General features: G+C 37.4%; 1 protein-coding gene across 1 annotated transcript in view; it reads left to right on the top strand.

Annotated features, from left to right (window-relative positions):
* DLGAP3 (DLG associated protein 3) overlaps nt 1-27814 on the top strand; it is a 2055905-nt gene that overhangs the window by 892151 nt on the left and 1135940 nt on the right. The window contains exon 4 of the mRNA XM_044059263.1: nt 4707-4944. Coding sequence (XP_043915198.1) covers nt 4707-4944 — 238 coding nt within the window. The remainder of the gene's footprint in view (nt 1-4706; nt 4945-27814) is intronic.

Here is a 27814-nt window from a genome sequence, read left to right as displayed (position 1 = left end):
GGGATATAAATCTCCACTGTGACATCAGCAGAATGGTTTGGAAGGACAGATATATTCCGCAGAAGATACTGGTGCTGTGGTACAGACTCCCCATCCACATAAAACAAAGTTCATCTCTGTCCATATTCAAGTACAACTTAGATCTATGGATGGAAAATAGAAACATTAACCTGGGACTGCCTCCTGTGCTACTGATGGACAGAGGTATTTCCCAAATGCATTATTCCATGCATGGGTCCACTCAAATTATCCCAGTTATTTTCAATAGGGGTAATATATAATTATCGACCATGGGATGGGTAAGGTCACTCTATAACCAACTGGGATAGGTTATTTCGAGCACAAAAAGGGAAACTGACTTGGCTTAAAAAGGTAGCTAGCCTTGCACTTACCTATGAACCTATGAGTAAGACCATGAGCTGCTAATGAGTTGTTTCCTGTAGTGCAGGTTTTAATTCTGTCAGCCTTTGTTTGTCTAGTGTGTGAGTCTTATTAGTCACTTTACCAGGCAGTGCTCCAGGGTTGCCCCTGAAAAGGGAAACTTGTGTCCAGTTGGCTGTCCCAAGTTGTCAGCAAATGCATTACAGATTTGTTTGGAATTCCTACTCCTTTAGATAGCTGCTAATTAGTGTTTCCTTATACGCTATTTGACTATGAATCCCAGCACAACTGTTTTATTTTAATGGATTGACAGATGCATTTTTAATAAATATGAGTGTCAAAGGAAGAAAAGTTTACTGTTGTTAATGCTAAGTCTGTTCTCAATCTGAGAGTGTTTTATTTTCTCATTCAAATAGCTGTTTTCTTCATCAAATGGCTGTCAAGTACTTTTGCTGTAAACGTTTTAAATCCAAATTATTTATTTATTGTTTGACATTTGTTGACTGGGAAAGTCCACTGGATCAGAATAACACATTTTCAGCGGATGCCCATGGAGAAAAGCTTCAGTAACAAATGAAAAATTACTACAGCAAACAACTAAACAAAAATTATTATACAACAGGATAAGATTTACATTAATAAGAAACTATACAAATAGCATTTCTTAGCAATAAAAATATGTAGAGTACAATGTCATTGTGCAGTCAGAATAAAAGGCAGTAGAACTTGTACAGTATATAAATGGATAACTTGTTGAGGAAATTTCACTATAAAAACCTTGACACAGTATATTCTGTACAATATGAAGGCAATTATACTTTTGCCTTGTGGAAGTTTCTTAAGGATTAAATATTGATTAGTATACTTTATTTAAGAGAAAGTCACAGAAGTACAGTTGATATACTAGTATTACAGCTGATCTAAAAAAAAAGGATATTCTAGTGAGTGAACTCTTTGGTGTTGGTTTATGATGGTATGAAGTTTTGATCACAAGGACAGATGTGATTATTAAGGCAGTAATTTTTTTAGGGTGACTTTGAAGGTTTTCATAAACTCAATTTGTTTTATGGAGAGGTCACAAGATCACAAATCTCTGTGCCATGGCTTCAGGACATATCTGGCATTGACAATAAGATGTCCTTGTGGGAAGTCATCCTGCACAAATCACTGGTGTAGGTTAGACATGTACCAGATGGTTGAATCATAGGAACTGCCTGGAGGATGCACAGACACATTGTATATAATACCCTGTAAATTGCATGCCACATTGCATATGTCATACCCTGTGAATTGCATACCACATTGTATTTAATACTCTGTGAATTGCATACCACATTGTATATAATACTCTGTGAATTGCATACCACATTGTATATATAATACTTTGTGAATTGCATACCACATTGTATAAATAATACTCTTTGAATTGCATACCACATTGCATATATAATATTCTGTGAATTGCATACCACATTGTATATATAATATTCTGTGAATTGTATACCACATTGTGTGTGTGTGTGTGTGTGTGTGTGTGTGTGTGTGTGTATATATATATATATATATATATATATATATATATATATACATATATATATATATATATATATATATATATACACACACATATATATATATATATATATAGAGAGAGAGAGAGAGAGAGAGATACTCTCTGAATTGCATACCACATTCTATATAATCCTCTGTGAATTGCATACCACATTGTGTATATAATACCCTGTGAATTGCATACCACATTGTTTATAATACCCTGTGAATTGCATACCACATTGTATATATAATACTCTGTGAATTGCATACCACATTGTTTATAATACCCTGTGAATTGCATACCACATTGTTTATAATACCCTGTGAATTGCATACCACATTATATATATATAATACTCTGTGAATTGCATACCACATTGTATATATAATACTCTGTGAATTGCATACCACGTTGGAGTTTATGGAGAGGAAACTCTTATGGATAATGTGTCACTGTCCATGTGGATCTGTAGGCCTTTGATAATGCTGCATGTACAAATGATGGCCCATAGTACCACAAGCAACTAGGGTATTTCACAGAACACCTGTATATTTTATCTCCTCTGCAATCATTGGCAGCCACATTTGCTTCACCACATGCTGCAGTATTCATCAAGGAAATAGTGTAATATTCAAAAGACACATGCCTGTGATACACTACTGTGTGTTTGCAGGTTATGGGTAGAGTAAGGGTAAAGGTAGAGGATAGATTTAATGTGGTACATGTGTACTTTTGTTTGTAGTGTGTGTGTGTGTGTGTGTGTGTGTGTGTGTGTGTGTGTGTGTGTGTGTGTGTGTGTGTGTGTGTGTGTGTGTGTGAGTGTCTTATGTAGTGGCAGTGTTAGAAAAAGGGCTTTTCTATGGTAAGGCATAGGATTGGTGTGAGGAACAAGGCAAGACTAAGGTTAGCATACATTATTAAGGTGGTGTGAGGGGGGAGGCCAAAATCCTCCTAAACACATCCTTAACATGCGGAACAGCAGTGAATTAATACTCAGCCCTGACAAGCATACCTCTCGATTGTCAAGAATGTTGCAGAATGTCCAGATTTTTTGCATCATATTTTTGGGCTATTCCTCAAAAAAATGTGTTTTTTCAGCAAAATCATTTAGCTACTGAAGTTATTAAATATTAGCAGGTATATGAATTTCATACTTCACATCCTCCGGGAAATGCAAGCAAATGCAACATTTATTATTCTAACAACTTTCTAACTTTACAAGAGTAATACTTAAAATCTGTCCCCGAATTTGGGCCTTTGTTGCCCCATTATTTTTGGCTTTGTTCAAAATTCTTGTGCAAAGAAGTTGAGAAGTGTGCTGACAAGAATGTGGATTTGCCCCACTCATGGTCTCCAGTGCACCAGTCCTTCAGTTACACATCTTTTTTGGTAGGATATAATACAATGGAGGAGTCTAACTCATGGAATGGCATGGATTCCTGATGTCATGCTTGACAACAGGTTGAGAATTACCAGCTATGATCAGATACTGCTATTACCATGTGAAGAGTGCCATCTAAGTTATGCATTTCATACCTTCAGTGGACTTAGCTGATTTAGTCCACGCACTGGTAATGTCTTGCCTTAATGACTGCAACTCTTATTACCTGGGGCTTGTCAGCTATGAACCTGGCTAGTTACAGCTGGAGCAGAATTTTACTAGTCTCATGTTTCACTTGTGTTCTTTGATGTGCACCAGTTTCCTGTTAATTAAAATACTATCTACAAAGCTCAGCTGCTAACACATAAAGCCATACAGGAACTAGATCATATCTGTCTAAAGGTATCAGTCCCCCCCCCCTTTTCTTAGAACGTTTGATCATTTGCTCAAGGAGTAGTAGTAAATGCTGGGGCTAGGCTGCAAACCTTTGGTCTTTCCTCCTTTCATGTCAACAACCTACCTTTTGGTATTTACTACCTTAGTGGCTACGGAAGTGCCCCACCAGTGACTGTTTTTTGGTGGAGCTTTAATATTCCTTTTCCATAATGCCTCTAGTGACTCGCACAGTGACTTTTTTACTGTTTCTTTTATTTAGCTCTTTGGCTTTGTAAACATTCTTTATAATCAATATTGTTTAGTTACTTATAAACATGCATATATGCTGCTTTATTTCACTGTGTTTTTTTCGTAAAAGCAAATGAAATCTGACTGATAAATTGCTTTACTGTGCTTAGTTGCTGTCAACAAGCTAACCATGTTGTGATGAATGCATCATTATCCATTGACCCTTACAATATTTGTCATGATCTGTTTTTAAACTTGTTATTATCACTGTCAGACTATGATTCAAAATAGTGTGATGTCCGATGAAATATTTGTCCAAAAAACTACTATGTGATGTTGCTTTTTTCCTTTTTGAATTACCTAACTTACTAAATATATTGATGGCAACAGTGCAACTATATATATATATATATATATATATATATATATATATATATATGTGTGTGTGTGTGTGTGTGTGTGTGTGTGTGTGTGTGTGTGTGTGTGTGTGTGTGTATTACATATATATTTGTATATATATATATATATGTGTGTGTGTGTGTGTGTGTGTGTGTGTGTGTGTGTGTGTGTGTGTGTGTGTGTGTGTGTATATGTATATATACAGTGCTGATACTGAATGTAGTTATTTCCTAACATTCTGTTTGTTTAAAATGTGCTTCTGCCTTTTTAACTAGTGTAAGGAGATTGAATTTATATCATGTAAATAAGTCCCAAATAAAAGTGTGGATACAGGAACTGAAAACTTGCTTTGTGTTCTGATTACAGCTAAGGGACCAGCTCACCCGCCGTCACTTTGAGACAGCATGCGAGTCCGTTTTTGGGGAAGTGGAATCACAAGCTGTGGATGCCCTTGATCTTCCTGGCTGCTTTCGGATGCGCAGTCACAGCTACCTCCGTGCCATACAGGCAGGCTGTTCACAAGATGATGACTGCCTTTCAGTGTTTTCCATGTCTGCCCCAGCTCTACCTTCCTCATCGAGCGGTATAATGAAGTCAAGCGTCTGTAAGTAGTTAGCAGATCATTAAAAATGTCAGCATTATCTCACACATTCATTTGCATTTTTTTTTTATTTTAAAAGGGCATGTCTGTTATTCCAACAAGGTGCAAGATTTCGAATATTAGAAATCTTAACGGTAACACAAAATTTCTATGTCTGATTTCATACCTAAATAGTACATTGTTTTTACAGCAAAGTGGAGATTTATTGGAATGCCATTGTCACTATAAACAAAATCATGATTAAGTTAACCTAGGAAATACACTACTGACAGAGTACTGCCATTTTTTCCAACCTCTTACAATAATAACAACAGGTTTAATTTTTGGATTTTAATAAACATTAGTTGTAAAACTGCGTTTGTCAAATAACATAATACATAATAACAGAGCACTTCCTAACCAATACATTCCATCTACAAAATTTATGTCACAGAGGGAAGCATGCATCCCATTTTCATATGCTTATCTACCTTTACATATATTCCCATCCACTTATCTCTTTATTTATTTATTGACCTAGAAAGTCCAGCTATGCAATGGTGCCCATTTTCAGTGGATGGCCAGGGAGAAACGCTCCAGTAAAGACAATATTAAGACAATTGCACACATAAGTATTATGTAAATTGAAAAATCAATACAATCAATTTACTATAGTTGTTATAGGAAATTGAAGACAGTGATTTACTGGCAAAGACATACAAACAATATAACATGGCTGATAGAAGGGAAAAATAAAGAGAATGGTTAACTGACAAAGGCATTATAATATTAAGACTAGCAAAACACGTTTGTTATATTGAATAACATGTCTGAAACTGTGGGAAAGGAGGAGAAAATGAAAATATGGAAAAAACAGAAGATTATGTTATGTGGATAGGAGGTTATAGAAGATGTAACAGAGAACACCAATAGAAGAGTGTTGACAAGGAAGTAATAAGGAAGAAGGATAAATTAAATAAACTCGGGAATGGTTGGTATGAGTAGAAACTATGTATGTGTATATATATATATATATATATATATATATATATATATATATATATTTATATTTATTTATTTATTTTATTTTACATTTGTTGACCGGGATAGTCTTCCTGGATATATGTCCATTTTCAGCAGAGGCCCGGGGAAAAAAGCTCCAAGATAATAATACACATTGAACATTTAGTAAATGCTAGATTCAAGCAGATTACAGTCATAGGCAATACCAGCATTTAGCACATATAGTACTAATTTATTATAAAACACTTTACAAAACATATTATTTTCAAAGTTATATATACATAACATTACATTCAGGTTTAAGACACATTGAGCAGCAGTTATACAACTGACCCTAACTGAAGTGGTGTCGTAGAAAAAAGTTAGAAGTAGTTGAAGGTAAGGCACCTAAGTGAAAGGTCACTAGTCGGGGTTAGTGCAAGGGCATAACCAATGAGTTTTGAAGTATTTCTTGAGTTTGTTTTTGAATTGAGTTAGTGATGGTTCAAGGGTCAAGTCAGCTGGGAGTCTGTTCCATGTTTTTCTAACAGAGTTAGCAAACAGAGAGTTTATTCTATTTATTTATTTATTTATTTCAGTTTGATTACCAGGGAAGTCCACTGGGCCAAGAAGTGCCCATTTTCAGTGGAGGTCCAGGGAGAAAAGCTCCACAAGCAATACAATGAAACATGGTTACATAAAGTTAATGGTATAATACAAGAGTAAGATTCATACACTCAGGAAATACATTTACATAAAATGTGCAGAATGAGCAAGCATAATAAAGCAATACAGTGCAGAGTAAAATAACGATAATACATAGATGTGATTTTTTTTTTTTTTTTTTTTTTTTTTTGCCAGATGAGTAGTTGGATTTGCATGTTTGAACTAGGAGTCTAGTGGAGGATCGCAGTGACCGGGTGCTGGTGTAGGGGCTGATAATAATATTTTTTAGTGTAGGTGTATTTTCTGGTTGGTAAAGGACTTTATGTGCCACTATTAGCTGGTTAAACTGCAGTAGGCTAGGCAGTTCAAGCCATCCTAGGCGATTTAGGTTGTGACAGTGGTGTGTCCGGAAGGCTGTGCCAGTAGCAAATCTGGCAATGTGGTTATAGCAGGATGATAGTTTATTAAGATCTGTTTTGTTTAAGTTGGAGAATAGAGGTGAGGCGTAGATAAGAGTTGATAGTAGATGGGAACGGGCAATTGCAGTTCTAGCAAGTGGGGTAAGGAAAGGTTTGATTCTGTAAAGAGAGACAAGTTTTTTATTAATAGTTTTGATAGTTTGATTGATATGCACATCAAACTTTAGGTTGTTCTCAACTATGACACCCAGTAGTTTAGTATGGGCTTCTGGGGAGATGATAGTGCCATTGTTAATGGTTATGTTGAAGGTTGGCAGGGCATACTGCATGTGGGAGAGAAGAAAGGCAGCTTAGTTTTGGTGGGGTTTATGATTAGATGTTTATTGGAGAGCCATTTTTCCACTGTATTGAAGATATTTTAGGGGCAGCCATGGTGGTGAAGTGGTTAGCATTGCTGCCTCACAGCAAGAGGTTCTCTGGATCGATCCTTGGCTGGAGTGCCTTCTGTGCGGAGTCTGCATGTCCTCCCTGTGGTCACATGGGTTTCCTCCAGGTGCTCCGGTTTCCTCCCACATCCCAAAGACATGCTGTAGGTGGATTGGACACTCTAAATTGGCCCTAGGTGTGAGTGCATGTGTATGTGTGCCTTCTGTGGAAGGTTGGGCACTGGGCTAGCAACTCGACACTGTAAAACTCCACTGCCAATCATGAGCGGATAGGTGATCCACTGTGGCGACCCCTAACTGGGAAAAGGCTGAAAGAAGAAGAAGAAAAAGGTATTTTGGGTTAATGTGAATAAAATAGCTGGTGAGGTGTCAGAACAAATCAAGGTGGAGTCATCTGCATATTGAATGCAGGTAGCATCTGGGATGACTGAATGAAGGTCATTGATAAAGATGAAGAAAAGAAGGGGGTCCTAGTATATATATGTATATATATATATATATATATATATATATATATATATATATATATATATATATCTATATATAGATTAGATATAGATACACATATACACACACACATATATATATATATATATATATATATATATATATATATATATATATGGGTCCACTTTGTAATTTCAAAATACTGAAATCTTGAAATTCAGTATTTCGAACCTACAAAGCCGCAGACTCACATTTTCTAAACCGGCAGAAGCGCAAAATTCAAAATACAGAAGCATGGATATTTTGAATTTCTGCTTCTGGTGGTATGGTGTGTGGATGTTTGGGTTTAATTTTGGTAAGTTTGTGTGTGTAAGTATGTTGATTAGGGGTTTAGTGTGTGTAAGTGTGTGTTGTGACTCTTATGTGTGTGTTTGAGGGACTGTAAGATGTGTGTGTGTGAATTCCGTTTGTGTTTCTGTTTGTGCGATCTCAGAATTAGAATATATAAGTAGGTGGGGTGTGGGGGGTGCAGCCCCCCACATGGGGGGGTGCAGGGGGACTTGCCCCCTGCTTATATGTAGTTAAGATGAGTTTGTTTGGTTGTCAGGGGGATTTGTGTGTATGTTTATGTGTGTACCGTATGTGTAGCATAATTACAGGATTTTGAATTTCGCGGTTATGTGTTTTCGAAGTTGTGAGCTGTGGTTGGGTTTTCGGCTTTGTGGTTTCGAAATACTGAATTTCGAGGTTTCAGTATTTCGAAATTACAAAGTGGACCTATATAGATATATATATATATATTTTTTAAATGATGGTGCTCCATTGGAGATTAGGAATATAAAATGGGGTAAATATTTATTGTATGTACAAAAGGGAATGCAAAAATATGTCTACATTATGTTAAGTAGGGCTTAGAGTTTTTGTTTATGGAGTTAGCTGGTGAAGCTGGAAAAGAGTATAGAAAGCGCTGATCCAGGTGTAGAACAAGAACAAAGCCAGGATTCAGCTAGAATTCTTTTAATGTAGATTTAAGTGTTTGGAGTTAAGAAAGGATCTCAAGGCAAGTGCGACTGATTTCCAGCTTCTGACAACACAGCTAGAGTGCAGGGCATTTCCTTCAGCTCTCTCAGGTTTATAGGTAGAGATAATTTTTTATCATATGAAAGTAGAGGTTCTGTTAGGATAGTAGTTATGGAGAATGTTGCTTAGTGCTTGGCATTTGAAGGTTTATATATTATGCACATACAGTTGAGTGTATGTAAGATGGTGGGGTAGGGCAGAGCACAGGTAGGTTCTATAGTTTTTTTTTACAAGTAGAGTTTGCAACTTTATTGTAACATTGTTCTAATTTATTTCTTCATATAGCTTGAAGATTAGTGAAGACTGGTTCCAGATATAAGAGTAATAAGAAAGGGTAGGAACTTGGCATAATGGTTAAGGTGTTCACCTTATAGGCACAAGGTGCAGGGTTTGAGTCTCTCATGAGGTAATTGGTTGGGCTTGGAATAATCCACAAGGACAGTTAGCCTAGTAGTAATTTATTAACTTATTAATCAGGACTGTTTTTTACTGGTGTTAGTAAAAAAAGTGTTTTGCTCGCTGTAACATTCCTAATTTCTGGTGAGTTTCTTTTTTAATTGTGTGTTGAATATGAAGAATAAACTTAAGATTGTTGTCTATTAACATCCCTAATAGTTTAGTGTATAGAACTATTTCTATTATTGTATCATCAAATTAGTTAATTTTAAAACTGGTTTTCTCTTGAGTGTACACACTAATGCAGTGACTTATTAGGCCCATCATTACATGTACTGACCCTTTTTGCATGCACCTCACCAAGCACCTGAGCCAACATTAAGAGATGTCAATGTTTCCTTACCAAAAAGATATCAGGTCCCAGTACCCTTAGCTACTCTGTAGGACTAAATATCTGTCCCTGCATCCAGTGTCATACAGACTCCTGGGGAGTGATATCTGCTTATCTTTCTGTGCTATGAACAACCCAGCATGTTTTGAACTCCTTCATCTAAGAATAAGTGGAAAAGCAAACACAAATTCTAGAGACCTAAACATACACTATAACATCAACAACACCAGATGGCATTACAGATACCTAACACGATATATCCCCTATTTCTTGAATACGCCATTCTTACCTATCTCCCAAGCAAACTTTAAAACCAATCTGAATGACTGGATGAGTGATTGCAAATTTCACCAAGGACATATGGAGAAAGTTTTCGAAATGGGGACTTTAAGTCTCCCACCAGTATTGGATAAGTTGGTTGAGCTTCATGGTGGTCTGCTTGGCAGTAAGCTTATTATGAATCCATGACCCTATGAACAAGATGTATTTATGGGACCTGTCTACCTGCAGCACCCACAGAGACATCATCTTGCTTCTCTCCAGTCCCTATATACCTGTTGACAATTACAGTAGCAATGAACACCCTGTGTAAATCAAGCCCTTTCAATTTCCTGTGTTGTCATTACATGTTTTCCTAACTGGAAACCATTTATAGAAATGAAGCTTCACCATGTTGCATTCAAATAATCACATCTGATTGGCTGTTGTTCTCCAATCCCCCCATACCAATTACTCTGCCCTGACATGATAAGATGCAGCTTCTAGAAATAAGCACATCTGATAGGTTGCTGTTCTCCAGTTTCTCAGTACCCATTACTCTACCCTGATGTAAGAATAAGAGGCAGCTCCTAAATGCTGTGTCCTATGCAGATCTCCCCTCAAATTATCTATGGTATTTTCCTAGTTATTCCTGTTAAGGTTAATAGATAATTATCGGCCATTGGATGAGCAAGGGCAATCCAACACCAAATGGGATAGGTTAATTCAAACAACAAAAGGGAAACTGACTTGGCTTAAAACAGCCTGTGAGGCCAACTAGCCTAGTACTTACCTTTGAACCTATAAGGGGGATTTAGCATGATGACTACAGTACATAGGAATAATTAGTAGCCATATGAAGTGATGATGTACTTACCCATGAAGGTAACAGGCCAAAGTGGAAATATTCTCCCAAAGGTGGACGAATCCACCACCATTTTTGTCATGCAATATCATTCATATTATGCATTAGACTTTTTTAAATTATAACCTTCATTTTTTTAAGTAAGGTTCTTGCTCAGAAATATTTCTTCTTATTTTTGTCTCTGAGCTGATATGATTCATTAGCAACAATCCACAACATTTATCATGCATGTATAGGATATACAGGTTAGTGTAGTTGTTTTGTATTTGCACATTTACCATGCATGTAAAGGTGTGCAGGTTCATTGCCCACACCCTAGATCAGCCTTCTATATGCAATGCACTGTATATCTAAAAAATCACACTGCTAGTTTTCTTGATGACGATCATGTGATATATGTATATGTATGTATATATATATATATATATATATATATATATATATATATATATATATATATATATATATAGATAGATATATAAGTTCATAGGATTATAGGTAGGTACTAGGCTATTGGCCCTAGGGCCTATATAAGCCTAGCCAAAAAGGTACCCTGGCTTTCATTACCCAAGAAAATTATTTTCCTGTGCGCCTGTCAAGCAAAGCCACAGAAGTGATCCCTGGGGTGACTTTCCTATCTCCCATCCAATCATCAAGATTTTTCTTGAAGAGTGTTAATGAAGACCTTTGTTTAATATAGATAGGCAGTTTGTTGAAGAGTATGGGAAATCTCTGGGACAGGAATCTATCCCTCCAGCATGTTCTGTTTATTGTGGTGACAAGGTGTAGGTCCCTAGACCATGTAGCTCGGAGGGATTGGGATTTGTTTAAGTAGAGCATGTCCAACAGCTCTGGGTTTGACATAGATTTGTATGTTAGGCAGAGATTGCCTATGAGTAGGTGATATGCGACGGAGTAAAACTGGAATTTTTTGAGATGGTCTGTATAGGGCATCTGTTTGAGGCTGGTAATCCTCTTTGTGAGGTATTTCTGCAGCTTTTCCAGTTGTTGTAGATGTCTTGTGAGGAACATACCAAAAGGGGCGTTGTACTCTATAATGGGTCTAATGAGTGATAAGTAGAGGGGAACAATGACCTCTTTTTTCCTGGATGAGAAACCTTTTGTGATGAGATGTGCCATGTAGAAGGATTTCCTGACTACTATGGCAATGTGATTATCAAAGGAGAGACTACTGTCCACCTGTGTCCCAAGGTCTTTTATCACACTTTCAATGTTAAGTAGACTACCACCTTTGTGGTAGTTCATGGGTACATAGTTTTTATCAAAAGGGATGACAATGCACTTTTTGGCATTGAGCTTGAGGCCATGGCTTTGACACCAGGCATATATCTCAGTGAGGCCCTTTGTAGAATTTCCACATCATTAGGAGTTTCGATTATGGCTCTTAGTTTGCAGTCATCTGTGAACTGCATTAGCCAAAGACCTTCTGTGTTAGACTGTACTTCAGAGAAGTAGATATCAAACAGGAGAGGACCCAGGACTGAACCCTATGGTACTCCACTTGTCACTGGTCTGAAGTCGGATTTTGAGTCTGCTACTTTCACAGTGTGCATTCTGTCAGTGAGCCAGTTGGCAACCCATCTTGTGACATAGGGATTTATACCTAGTTTAGTGAGTTTATCTATAATTCCAGAGTGGGGGATGGTATCGAAAGCCTTGTCGAGATCTAGATAGGCTGTGTGAACCATCCTACCCACATCTACGGCTTTGGTGACCACTTTAAAGCAGTCTATCAGGTTTGGGAGACATGATCTGCCTTTTACAAACTGAACTGGGTGGGGTCCAGAGTTTGGAGCTTACCAATGTCATTGTTTATAAGTTCCATGATGATACATTCCATATCCTTGCAGACCAGGCTCATCAGGCTAATGGGGCGGTAGTTCCTGGGGTCTGTGGTGGCTCCCCCTTTGTGGAGCGGGATAACCGTCACTGTGCAACATTCAGTAGACAGAAAGCCTGAATAGTATATAATATATCTATATATATATATATATATATATATATATATATATATATATATATATATATATATATAGTTTTCTTAAAATTATTTGATTGTGTTAGTGATGCCTTTGATTAAAAGGCTGTTGCCATTTGTCTAATTTTAAAATAGCACTGAAAAGGCCACCTTTGTGGGAAAACTGCGGTGTGCTTTTGTCCTGGGCCAGCAATACACTTTTAATCTGAATTTCCTAATAAACTAAAAAAAACTTTGGATTGGTTGTGGGTGTTTTTTTTTTCATATTATTGTACTCTGTGCACCTGAAGGTCTATGAGGTGTGTGTGTGTGTGTGTGTGTGTGTGTGTGTGTGTGTGTGTGTGTGTGTGTGTGTGTGTGTGTGTATATTGAACCCAAATGCATGCAGTATATAACTTAATCATTGTCATCATTACTCAGGTGAGTTTTCAGAACTGCAGTCAACCTTAACAACGGTTGGACCTGACAAAGAACAATGGTCTTTAACGTGGTAAAAAGAAAATTGATGTGTCTGGACACTACTGAGAACCTGACAGTTCCATTTAGTGGGTGAAACAAGTGTTTGTGTCTTCTGCATCGTCATTTCCCAGTTTATTTTAAATAAAGTTTTTTACTGACATTAGAAATGTGTTCTACATGCTGTCATTTGGAAGTTGGCTACCTGCTATAACCAGAGATCCTTATTCTTAACGTTTTTCAGAAAAAAACATCTCTGTCTTTGTAGCCTGTTTGTGATATCTACATGGAACTTATCAAATCAGCAGAGATAAGTTCTCCCCCTGACAGGTATAGGAGAGTTCAGTAAACCACTAGCCACTAACTCTATCTTTCCAGCTGGATTCTTCTCAAATTGCATATTTCAGTGAAAGTGTTAATTCTGTACTTTTATCACAGTCTGGTAACATTTCTTTTTCTTGGGGAAGGAATCTCTCTGTGACTACTCCCACCCTTACCTAATCAGTTCAGAATCTTCTGCTTCAAAGACAAAAGAACAAAAATGTGGTTGGTTAGGATATAACTAGATATAGCTGATTTATTTATATTTTTTTATGAATTAATCTGTTCCCAAAAATTGACTATTTATTTCCATGTAAGCCATCTCTATGCTAAGAGTTTTGCCTAACTTTCTCCTCCCCACATTTAATAATATTTTCTCTTTTACCTAATGAGTTTTTGAATAGATGATAGTGACTTACTCCGGTCAATATGTAGTGGTCTTTCCTGAGCTTTGGCTTCCAAACCCTTAGTTCTACATGGTTTCCCACAGTTTGGATTTCAGTTTATGCTACTTCATAAGGGATTCCTTTTAGAAGAAGCACTCTTCAGTATGCTAGTGCTATTCTCTTGTGTTCAGCAGCTGGGTGTGCCAGCAATGTGCACACGTAAGCCCATAATTAGGAGAGCCCCTTGGCAAATGTAGCTGCTTTTCTCTCTTTGGCGTGTGTGTGTGTGTGTGTGTGTGTGTGTGTGTGTGTGTGTGTGTGTGTGTGTGTGTGTGTGTGTGCGTGCGTGTGTGCGTGTGTGTGTTACATACAGGGTTGGGAGGGTGGCCTAATGGTTAAGGTGTTTGCCTTACAAACAAACTGTGCAGGGTTTGAGTCTCACAAGGGATAATTGGCTAGGCTTAAAATGGCTCGCAAGGGCAGTTAGCTTAGTATGAACATATAAAGAAATATGAACCTATGAAGAAAATATATGCATCTACACACACGTACATATACAGATATATTTGTGTCTATACATATGTGTATTTATATAAATATATGTGTTAAAAACTTCTGCGTAACCTCTTTTAGTATTTAGTGAGTCTTATAAATGACAAAGTGACAGGAAGCTATAACATTACAGTGTGGACAAATTAGTGAAATGTATTTTGTGTGTCCCGTTTCTGCCCAGTGTTTACTGCTACTGAATAAGATGAGGACAGGGCAGGACACTCCATTAGTTAGAGGCTATTAGGTTTATATTTGAAAATCAACTGTTACTTCTTTTAACCTTATAGTTACTTGGGTTACTATATTAAATGCAGGCTTATTATTGGATATGTGGAGTTCTCTTCTGGAGGCTGGAACAATGTACTCACTGTAGTTCTGCTTTAGAACACATGGGCATCAGTTCATCAGAAAGAAGCTGCCCAAGTGTCCGTGTTATTTCTCTTTTTGCTGCTGTCTTCCTCTCTTGGCAGTATACCGCAGGTAATTCTAATTTCAATCATTTTGAGCTAATATTAATATTTTAGAATTTTAATTGCTATTTTTAAGTATTAGAGTCTGGCAGCATTTTCAGTTCTATTAGCTGGATAGTTAAAGTTGCCTTGTTTCAGAATAATGTTCACTATCTAATGAACATTATTTTCACAGATGTAATATAAAACAAACTAAGAATGCAGCATTTTGTTTAATGTATATTTTTATTTGCATTGTTACAATGAATTATTATAGCTAAACTCACTAAACTAGGTATAAATCCCTACATCACAAGATGGGTTGCCAACTGGCTCACTGACAGAACCCACACTTTAAAAGTTGCAGACTCCAAATCTGACCTCAAAGCAGTGACAAGTGGAGTACCACAGGGTTCCGTCTTGGGACCTCTCCTGTTTGGTATCTAGTTCTCTGAAGTACAGGCTAACACAGAAGGCCTCTGGCTAATGAAGTTTGCAGATGACTGCAAACTAGGAGCCCTAGTCAAGTCCCCAAATGATGTGGACATCCTACAGAAGGGCCTCGCTGAGACAGATGCCTGGTATCAGACCCATGGCCTCAAGCTCAATGCCAAAAAGTGCAGTGTCATCTCCTTTGGTAAAAATTCTTCACCCATGAACTACCACATAGGCAGCAATCTACTTAACATCGAATGTTTGATAAGAGACCATGGGATCCAGCTGGACAGTAGTCTCTCCTTTAATAGTCACATCACCACAGTAGTTAGGAAGTCCTTCTACGTGGCACACCTCATCATAAAAGGGTTCTCATCCAGGAAAAAAGAGGTCATTGTTCCCCTCTACTCGACACTCATTAGACCCATTATAGAGTACAACTCCCCTTTTGGAATGTACCTCACAAGACATCTGCAGCAGCTGGAAAGGCCACAGAAGTACCTCACAAAGAGGATTACTGGCCTCAAACAAATGCCCTACACTGACTGCCTCAAAAAACTCCAACTTTACTCCGTAGCATATCTCCTACTCTGAGGTGATCTCTGCCTAACATATAAAGCTATGTCAAACCCAGAGCTGTTGGACATGCTACACCTAAAGAAATCCCAATCCCTCCGAGCTACACGCTCTGGGGACCTAAACCTTGTCACCACAATAAACAGGACATCCTTGAGGGATAGATTCCTGTCCCAGAGACTTCCTATACTCTGGAACAGGCTACCCATCTATGTCAAGCAAAGTTCCTCATTAGCACTCTTCAAGAAAAATCTTGATGAGTGGATGGGAAATTGGAAATACAACCCGGGGATCACTTCTGTGTCTCTGCTCGACAGTGGCACAGGAAAATAACTTTCTTGGGTGGCATAAGCCAGGGAACCTTGTTGGCTAGGCTTACGTAGGCCCTTAGGCCAATAGCCTAGTACCTACCTATGAACCTATTGCTCCTTGTTGATTTAATAATTGCTTGCCTTTTGCCTCTTCATTGAGAGTTCTGTTTATAAGTAGAATCACTTTTTGTCAGCAAACTTGGAGTTGTATAAGACCAAATCATAGAAAATACCAGCTGTCCTATTTGCAATCATTCATTTTGCTTTATTGCTAATTATTAAGTTGGGAGATATATTGAGTTTGTCTTTCTTTGCCTACTACCCCTTTTTAAGTCATTTGGCTTATGAACTCCTTTTTTTCATTTTGTGTTCTAGCTGTCTTGAGGAGTCAGAAATAGTCATGACTTACGGGAACATTTGGTAGTGAAATTGTTTGTGAGGCTATTTCTTTATATGTCTATTTCTTGGGTCATATATGCTACTTATTGCTCTGTTTGACTTTTCCCTGCTAGCAGAAAGTGAGCAGCTTGAAACGTGTTGATTTTGTTGAGCTGTTTCCGGTCTCTTCCTGGACATTTCCTTGCAGTTCTTTGAATGACATAGCGTGGCATATATTTAAAAATCTTCTCTATGATTTAAATAAAGGCTCACCTCTTGCTCCAACTGTCCAACACACGCTGATCAATTAGTGTGACAGTGAGAATATGTGATTTAGGAAAAAGCTATGACCACAATGGGAAAGAATTTATTACTGGCTCATAAGAATGTCTCTGCATAATGCTCTAGTGCTGACAAACCTGACTTCACTATTGCACTAGTGTTCTCCCTAGTGGCCTTGCATTGAATTGGCAAACCCATTCCCATAAAAACACACACACAGTAATACACCAGCGCACATGTACATTTACACACACACACACACACACACACACACACACACACACACACACACACACACACACACACACACACACACACACATCCAGATTCTCTCTATTCTTATCTAACCCTGCTGATTGAAAAACCACCCAGGCAGGCACACACTCTCACACAATTGCACACATATATATACATTCTTCATTCCTACCCATGCACACATGTACATATATGTTCCTACATATACACATACTCTAACAGGCCCTCACCCCATGTCTTCTTTCAAATTACCTACCCCATGAGTACTGCCACAAATGTGAATAGCTGACCAACGTGCTTTAGAAGCTGCATATATTTTCAGGGGTGACCACTTATTATCATGCAGGTCTGCCTGTGAGATCTCCTTTCTCTCTAATTCCCCAGCAAGAGAATTCCTCAGTGGCAGAGTTGTCTCTGAACTAGATAGGCTTATCAAAATGGAGGAAGTTGTTAAGCTAAGGCTTCCTTGTTATACTAAGTATGTCCGAGTTTGATGCAAGTATACCTGCATTTCATGTGGTCTCTACTTTGTACCTGATAGCCTTAAAGTATTAAAAATAACCTACTGAAACAAAAAAGGTGACATGTTTTAAGAATTTGTAATCTTTCAGGTGGGAAGGCTAAAAGGGCGATACTGTAGTTGAGGGCCTCACCAGATGCGCAGTAGCAAGCCACGCCCAAAACCCACCCCCGTGATATGTCATTCATGAATATGCATTCCCTCCCAATGTACAACCGAAGAAAAAAAAAAGTGTACTTGACATTGTAATAGGATAGTAAATATAACAGTAAACTGAAAGTAAATTACCGGCATGGCGTGAACTGACATTTAAACAAAAAAAAAAAAAAACCACTTTCTCGACCTTGGGGTATTTCAGTTTCTTAAGAGGACTGACAACTGCTAAATTATGGATTTGATACAATGCAATAGCTTCTTATTTAAATTAAAGTGCTTCCGTTGTCACAGTGCTTTTAATAGTCAAACAGTCACCAAAATCTCATACTGACACTTTTGAACGGTTATGTGCTGTCAGTACTGCACGCAATCGTAATGGAAGTGTAACCGCTTCTTCTTTTCTTCACTCAGTTGTGGGGTTAAGTCTTTAAGTATTACAGGGTGTTGCAGCATGACTGAACTTTGATATGCACATATTGTGTATAACGGCAAGTTTTAATCAACCTATAACGTAAAAAAATAAAATAAAATAAAATATATAGAATCTATTGCCAGTTTGTCAAAAACCCCAAGTAATATGCAGACCGGGTTGTCACTCAGTTTGTGACTCGCCCACTTCTGCGCAAAAGGAACTGGTGAGGCCCTCAACTACAATATCGCCGCTAAAAGCATTTGAGCTCTGGTGGCAAGATGAATGGCTATTGTCTTCAAATTTTGCGTAAAATATCAATCCAGCAAGAGACTGGCATTCTAACCTGCAAGATTTACTCTAAGTTGCATTCAGTGAATGCTGGGGCAGAGATATACTGCCCTGCCACAGTTGGGAAGGAGGGAATCTTAACACCGAATACTGTTGTTAGTGGCTGCAGTGAAGGTAGAAAAGAAAGCTAGTGGACTGAGTGGCTAGCCGACTATCTTCAAAAACTGCATGCTTTTATACAGGCTGTGATTCTTAGTTTATTAAACTACTTGTTTTACTTTATTTTCCTAGCAAGACAAGTAAGCATTCTCTTGACTGTATGGAGGAAGAAAAAGATATGCTTATGCAGGGGGAAAGAACATTACTTGATTAAGCATCTTCCAGGCAGCAAAGCATTTGGAAGGGAAGCATATTAACACTGAATAGTGTGGGTAGTAGCTGTAGTGAAGGAAGATAAAAATGCCAGTGGACTGAGTAGATAACTGTATGATCAGTAATAACTGATTATGTTTACAGAGGCTGAGATTCTTATTTTGTTATAATACATTTTTAATAGAATTGGATTTTACATAATTTAAAAGCTTGTCTGAATTTTTACTATACTGCCATCTTTGAGATTACAGCTTAGTTAAATTAATACTCAATGGATGCATTAAACAGCTATGATATTTAGGATCTAATTAACTACAGGCTTCTGCCATACTGTAAAATATGTAAAATCTTTATAAAAAAAAAACAGATAGGGCCACTTTTGAAATATGTCACAACTGTATAAGTTTGGAGCAATTATACAATATTGCATATTACAAAATCTCTGAAAATGAATCAGACTATTCATACAGAAATAGTGTATCACTTCAGTGTATTGCTGCCTTTATGGAACATTGGAAAGATGGCCTGTCCATTTTTCAAAGTAATAGGTTCATACGTGTGTACGAGGCTAATGGCCCTGGAGTCTTTACAAGTCTAGTCTATAGAAGTAAACCATGTAAAGAAGTGCCCTGGGATCATGCCGCCCAATGTTAGTTCTCAGTGGATCTATCAAGTAGAGCCACTGGAGTGATCCCTGGGGTGAACTTTCTATTTTTCATTCACTAATCAATATTTTTCTTGAAGAGGGCCAGTGAGGTGCTCTACTTGACATGTATGGGAAGTCTATTCCATAGCATGGGCAGTCTCTGGGTTATAAACCTGTCCCTCCACCATGTTCTGTTGATTGTGGTAATGAGGTTGAGGTCCCTGGAGTGTGTGGTGCGGAGGGATTGGGATTTCTTTAGATGTAGCATTTCTAACAGAGCTGGGTCAGACATGGCTTTGTAAGTCAAGCAGAGATCGCCTCTTAGTAGACGATATAAAACAGAGAATAGCTTGAGTTTTTTGAGTATGTCCATGTAGGACATGTGTTTAAGGCTTAGGATCCTCTGTGTGAGGTACTTTTGTGGCCTTTCCTGCTGTTGCATGTGTCTAGTGAGGTACATGTAGAATGGGGCATTATGCTCAATGATTGGCCTAATGAGAGAAGAGTAGATAGAGATGATGTCCTCTTTCTTCCTGGATGCCAAACACTTGGTAATGAGATGTGCCACATAGGACTTTCTGACCACAGTGGCAATGTGGTGGTTGAAGGAGAGGCTGCTGTCAACCTGTGTCCCCAGATCTCTTATCTTCAGTGTTCAGTGAGCTCCCATCGATGTGGTAATTAGTGGGAACTAAGTTTTTCCCAAAGGGGATGACAACACAGTTTTTGGCATTAAGCTTAAGGCCATGGTTTTAACAACAGTCATTGGTCTCAGTGAGGCCTTTCTGTAGGATGTCTACATCACTTGTCTTAATATCAGGAGTGATCCTGTTAGCTGATAATAATAAAAGAGAGTGAATGATCATATGTGTGCTCTTACACTGACGTCATCGGTGTGGAGAAGTCAAGAGAGGTCACATGACCATGTGCTTTATAATAAAAGAGGAAGCAAGGGTTGCTCTCCTCTTCCGTTTTTAATCAGATTGATTGCCTTCACGTGTGTTTATTTTCCTCTGTAAATGTATGTCTAACCCGACTTTCTTACCCTTAAGATGATACTGCCAACAGGTTATGGGCCCAGGAGGGAAGTAGGAAGACAAAGTAGGAAGCCGATGGTATAGACTATGTTTCGACTTAGATGAGAAGAATTACGAGTTGTGGAAGGCAAAGTTTCTGGGACACCTGTGTTTGCTAGGGCTGAAAGACGCCATTTTGTGAAATGTGCAGCGAGACGCAGAGGATGGCGAGCATGAGGAGGAAGGTGATGATGATGCTGAGAAAAATGAGGAGGCATATGCAGAACTAATACAGTTCTTAGATGACAAAAGTTTGTCCCTCATCATGAGAGAAGCTGCAGACGATGGTAGAGAAGCGCTTCAGATCCTGAGAGACCATTATGCCGTGAAAGGGAAGACAAGGGTAATTAGCCTATGCACTAAATTAACAAGCTTCCAGAAGGCCATCAGTGAAAGTGTCACAGACTATATTATTAGGGCTGAGATGGCCATTACGGCACTTAAAAATGCTGGGGAGAAGCTCAGTGATGGATTATTTATTGTGATGATTCTGAAAGGGTTGCCTGAAACTTTTAAACCATTTGCAGTACACATCACACAAGACGACAATAAGTTGAGCTTTGGTGAGTTCAAAACAAGGTTGAGAAGCTATGAACATACTGAAAAATGTAATGCCAACATAAGTAATGATAATGTGATGAAAGCAAGTGGCCTTGGGGAAAAAGTAAAAGCAGAAATTATATGCTATAGCTGTGGCCAAAAGGGAAATAAGGCATGAGAATGCTGGAGAGAATATAAAGGCCAGAGACAGTGGTGTAGTTTGTGTAAAAACTCTAACCACAGGGACAGTAACTGTAGATGAAAGAAGAAAGACAATGTGAAACAAGCAACTGATGTGGATGATCACACATTTGTCTTCAGAATAAATGAGCATCAAATTTGTGAATTAAAACAGAAGGGATTAATGGTGGACACTGGTACCACATCACACATAATTAACCTGAAAAAGATTAAATGCTTTGATGCAACTTTCCAACCGGAGGAACACATTGTGGAATTAGCTGACAGAACGAGAACCTGTGTGGACGCACAGAAGAGAGGTAATGCAGAAGTATGGCTGCTAGACACAGAGGGGTGCAAAGTAAAGGTGATGATAACTCGGGAGCTGTATATCCCGACGTAGCCACAAAGCATTTTTTCTGTTAAGGCAGCAAAATCCAAAGGGGCCTCGATCAACTTTATGCAAGGCTGGGACCAACTCATCTATAAAAACGGCACCAGGTTTAACATAATTGAGTGTGATAGACTCTATTATTTAGACACATATGATGAGGAAAAATATAGTGAGATACATTACGATGCATCTCAGAGCTGTTATGACATTCAAGCATGGCATACAATGCTTGGTCACTGTAATTTTGAAGAAGTGTCAGAATTAGAAAAAGTGGTAAAAGGAATGAAAATTAAAGGTAAAGTTGAGAGACCTAACCTAGATTGTGAAACCTGTACGCAAGGGAAATGTGTACAGAGCAGAAACAGAGAACCAGATGCAGGAGCAAAAGTTGTGTTTGAACTAGTCCATACTGATTTGGCAGGCCCAATTGAGCCAGTAGCAAAAGATGGCTTTAAGTACACTTTAGCATTTACTAATGACTACTCGGTGTAATATTTGTCTGCTTTCTTAAAGCCAAGAGTGATACAGTCAAAGGCAACTGAAAAGTTTATTGCAGATTCAGCCCCTTATGGGAAGGTAAAGTGTATCAGATCGGATAATGGTACTGAGTTCATGCCGAAAGACTTTCAGTTACTATTGAGTAAAAATGTTATAAGGCACGAAACATCCACACCTTACTCACCCCATCAGAATGTGACAGCAGAGAGAAACTAGAGAACACTGTTCAAAATGGCAAGGCGCATGTTGATAGAGAGTGACTTACCTAAAGAATTGTGGAGATATGCAGTAATGACTGCTGCTTTTATTCGCAACAGTTGTTATCACAGGCATGTGGGGCAGACCCCATTCTTCATGATGACAGGGAAGAAACCTGATCTTTCAAGAATGAGAGAATTTGGATCAGTATGTTATGCATACAAACAAGATAAAAAGAAGTTAGACCCAAGATGTGATAAGGGGATTTTTGTCGGATACTTTAAAAACAGCCCATCATAGCTGGTCTATTATCCTGACACAGCAAGGGTCTTTAGACACAGGTTAGTCAAGTTCCTTACTAAGAATGTAGCTAAATGCCAGATTCAGACAGGCCCAGAAATGATGGATGAAGATCTTAACACCAGAAGTGTGCATGTTAAGTCAGAATCAAAAGCTAACAGTCAGGACACAAAAATAAGGCAAGAAGAGGAAAGGTGGGATACACACTACTCTAAAACAGAGAGAAAACCACCTGCATACTTGAAGGACTATGAGTATAAAGTTGAAAACGACGATTATGTGACAGTTAATGTTGACTATTATTACCGATTGATATGCAACACACCACAAAGCTTTAAAGAAGCCAGGACTTCATCTAACTCAGAAAAATGGGTCAAAGCTATGAAGGAGGAACTTAAGTCTTTAAAGGAAAACAACACATTTACACTCGCCACAATGCAGGAGGATAAAAATGCAGTGGGTGGTAGGTGGGTTTTCACTGTAAAAGACAATGCAGATAATACTGAGCCTTACAAAGCTAGGTATGTAGCTAAAGGCTCCAGTCAAGGTGCTGGTATAGAGTATAACGAAACATTTGCACCAACTGCGAGTATGACATCTGTACGAAGCCTAATGCAGATGGCAGCTCAGTACGATTTAGAATTGCACCAGATGGATGTACAAACGGCCTATTTACATGCTCCTATTGACTGTGAGGTGTATATGGAGCAACCTGAAGGTTTTGAAAAGAAATCAAATAATGATGAAAAATTGGTTTGTAAACTGAATGTCATTGTACGGATTGAAACAATCAGGACGTAACTGGAACAAAATGTTGCACGATTATCTTTGTGAAAACAGTTTTATCCAAAACCCCGCAGACCACTGTGTATACACTAGACAAATTAAAAATGAGAAAACAGCCCTTATTATATGGGTTAATGAGTCCATTATAGCAGCTAGTGACAATGAATCACTAAACGATGTAAAGGAAATGTTCAAAGCTAAATTTAAAATGAAAGATCTGGGAAAGCTAAGACATTTTCTAGGCATTGACTTTACCCAGAATAGTGGTGAAGTGAAGATGAACCAAAAGAGGTACATTACAAAAATTCTTGAGAAATTTGGTATGTCTAATTGTAAAATAAGAAGTACCCCTTCCGAACAAAAAACAAACTTTGAATATGACAGGAAATCTACAGATCCAAGAAAATATTGTGAGCTTGTGGGTAGTTTGATATATGTTATGACAAGCACAAGGATTGTAAGTAAACTTTTACAATATTTGTCACAACTGAGTGAATTTCATTTAACACTAGCCAAACATGTGTTAAGATACTTAAAAGTACATTGGACAGAGAGCTGTGTTACAAGAAAAGAGAAGGGAAACTTCAGCTTATAGCTTACAGTGATGCAGATTGGGCAACAGATCAAAATGATAGACGTAGTACAACAGGTTATTGCTTTAGCCTCAATAGAGACGGGCCTATTATTTCATGGAAATCAAAGAAGCAACAAACGGTAGCTTTATCTACATGTAAAGCAGAGTATATGGCATTAGCAGCAACAACACAGGAGAGTTTGTGCCTTGTGCAGCTGTTGAGTTGAATGGATGGAGAGTGCAAGTATGTGCCAGTAACAACATTTGAGGACAATCAAGGAGCAATCGCTTTGTCGAAAAATCCAGTAAGCCAACAGAGATGTAAACATGTTGACATTAAGTATCATTTTGTCATGTCAACACTTAATGATGACAAAATAAGCATTGAATATTGCCCGACAACGGACATGGTTACAGATGTCTTTACTAAACCTGCTATGAAGTTGAAGATTGAAAAGTTCATGTATTATGTATTTGGAATGTGAAGGGAAAGTTATCCAAAATATGTTCTTAAAATGTATTTGTATACAGCGTAAGAGCAAGTGGGGGTATTGGCTGATAATAAGAAAAGAGAGTGAATGATCTTACGTGTGCTCTTACACTGACGTTGCTGGTGCGAAGAGGTCAAGAGAGATCACATGACCATGTACTTTATAATAAAAGAGGAAGCGAGAGCTGTTCCCCTCTTCCATTTTTAACCAGATTGATTGCCTTCACGTGTGTTTACTTTCCTCTGTAAATGTATGTCTAACACGACTTTCTTACCCTTAAGATGATACCGCCAACAGATCCTAATAGCAATGCAGATAAACAAGAAATAGTTAATAAGCATAAAAGTTCATGCAATAATATAGATTTTATGCAGATTTGATGTTCAGAAAACTCCAAGGAACCAATGGAAAAAAGAAACTAGGTATACTAATACAAAGAAATGGAAAAAGAAAATTACATCAAGTTTCCTACCCACAGTCAGTGCTGGTAAAAGGAAGTTTCCAAATGAAACAAAAAAAAAGCATAAAAGAAGAAAAAAGACTATATCAGACAAACTTAGCCTTACAAAGGTCATTGAATAAGATTTCAGGGATTCTTTGGGGACCTGTAAAAATTCTTCTTTACTGTGAACAGCTGAGGGTATTGAAACTTCTCTACAGTTAATGACTTATTGGGAAGAACTTAAAAATTATTACAGAATGTCTGGGAAAGATTAATTACACCAATGCCAGATGGTGCATTGGGTCGTCTTTAGTAAACTAAAGGATAAAATCAAGACTTTTTTAGATGTAAAACAAAATCAATCAGAGATGGACTAGACTTTTACAAATGTATATTTCTGCAATGCAAGAAGTCTTCACAATAAATCACATGAATTAATAAGAATATTGAATGCAGAAAAAGTCTCTACTGTTGCAATTGTTGAAGTGTGGGATAGTGTGAGTTAGTGTTTCCAGGTTATGCAAAGTAAAAATGTCTCAGAGAAGCTAGGAATTGTGGAGGTGTTCTTGTTGATAATACTGTGGCCTCTGATGTGATTTTAAAGGACATTGCAAATGAGACATTGGTTGTAAATTTGAAAGTAAGGGCAGATAAGGAAGATATCAGGTTTATAGTTTCCTACCAGTAACCATCACTGGACACGATATCTCACAAGACAATGTACATTGTTTATGTAAACATATGGGCTGTAATAATATGATTCTAAATTGCAATCTGAATTGCCCAAAGATAGATTGGGTGAATTATAGTAATACCCTTACTTCTGTTTATGAAATTTTAGACATCATTCTAGGTCATGGTTTGTCACAGTTAATAAAAACACCAACAAGGAACAGCAACATTTTGGACATACTTCTCAATGATTGCCCTGAAAAGCTTAATAATGTCAAAATGCCTATTACCCTTGGAACATCAGATTATAACTCATTGATTTTTGAGGTTAAGTATACAGGGACTAAGTCCTCCATGCCTTATGTAAAGTGCAATTTTAGTTTATTGAACTATGATGAGATCATTAGTAATCTGTGCAAGCATGATCAGACCAGTTATAATGGCCATGCAGGCATGATGGAATAGTCATAATTTGCATTTAGATAAGACAGAGAGACCATATAACCAACAAAGGCAAATGTATCCATTTTATTGGTACAGCCACTTAGTGAAACAATATAAAAGGCATAATAATAATAATAATAATAATAATAATAATATGTGTAAACAATTTAAGATGAGTTTAAAAGAGGAAAAGATAAGTTATAAAATGCATTTTGCAGGTGGGAATAATACTAAGAAATTATATTTTAGTTATTAATATGTTGACTAGCACTTATAGCCTCTATATTTCACCAGGGAAAGTTGATATATGAGCCATAGGTAATTACAAATTTATTCAATCATTAATTGTATAATGAACTCTTCTACTATGTGGAAATGAGATAGTGAGACTTTTGTAAGTCAGTGCCAAGAGTATGCCCAACTACAATTTTAACTATGACAGACCAAGCTTTAAGTAAAGTGAAAACAAATATTCCAGTGAGTCCTGATAAAATCATAGGAATTTTCATAATAAATATACAACCCCCCCCCCACATTGCTCCTGTATTACATATTTTTTTAATGGACTGTTATTATAGGGTACAGTTCCTGAATTATGGAACACATCTTCTATAACTCTTATTCTAAAGAATGGAGATAAGTGTTGACTATTAAAAAACATAGAACCACCAATTCAATCTCTTTATTAGGCAAAATTTTAGAAAGATACATTATTAAACTTCACTTAGAACCTATTAACAGTAAAAATAAAACTGATCTAGATCAGTATGTTTTTACCCTTGAGTGATCAACACAAATGAATGTTATAGAAAGTTATGACCACATCACACTAGCTTTCAGTGACGGCTTATCTGTGGGAGGTGTGTTTTTGGATCTCACCAAGGCATTTGATACTCTGCTTTATCTTGCAACATGTAATGGCTTGGTTGGATATGAGTATAACCTTAATATGATTAACTGGATTATGAAATGATTAGCTGCACAAGGACAACATGTTACTTTTATGGGGACATAGTCCAAGTACTAACCTTATAGAGTGTGGGGTGCCTCTTTCGTCTGTTTTAGGACCATTTTTTAATTTGGTATTTTCCAATAGTCGTGTGAGCACTGTTTCCTTATCCAGTAAATATGCTGATAATTGCAAAACTACCTTCCCTTCAGCAGATGCAGATGAACATTTCAATGACATAAATTATAATTTCTAAATAATTTATCATGAGCAATTAATAATACATTTATATTTATTACTAACAAGTGTCAGATCCATTATTTTGGAAAAACTGTTACAAAACAATTCTAATAAATTAATGTATAATTATTATTTGTAAATGATAATAAAGACTTGGAATTATAGTTAATAATAAACTTTCTTTTCAGAATCATTTAAATATCTCCAGAATTAGGGCACCAAGAAATTTAGCTTTACTGTTCGCATTGATGCCATTGAGAGATAACAAAAACATGGTTGAATTGTGCTTTTCCTTTGTAGGCCTATATTGGAGTACTACATGATATTCTATATGTAGAATAAGTCT

Source organism: Protopterus annectens, chromosome 1.part2 (assembly GCF_019279795.1).
Source record: "Protopterus annectens isolate FY-2018-M chromosome 1.part2, PAN1.0, whole genome shotgun sequence".
NCBI classification, from domain to species: domain Eukaryota; kingdom Metazoa; phylum Chordata; order Ceratodontiformes; family Protopteridae; genus Protopterus; species Protopterus annectens.
This window is presented reverse-complemented; position numbering and strand designations above follow the sequence as displayed.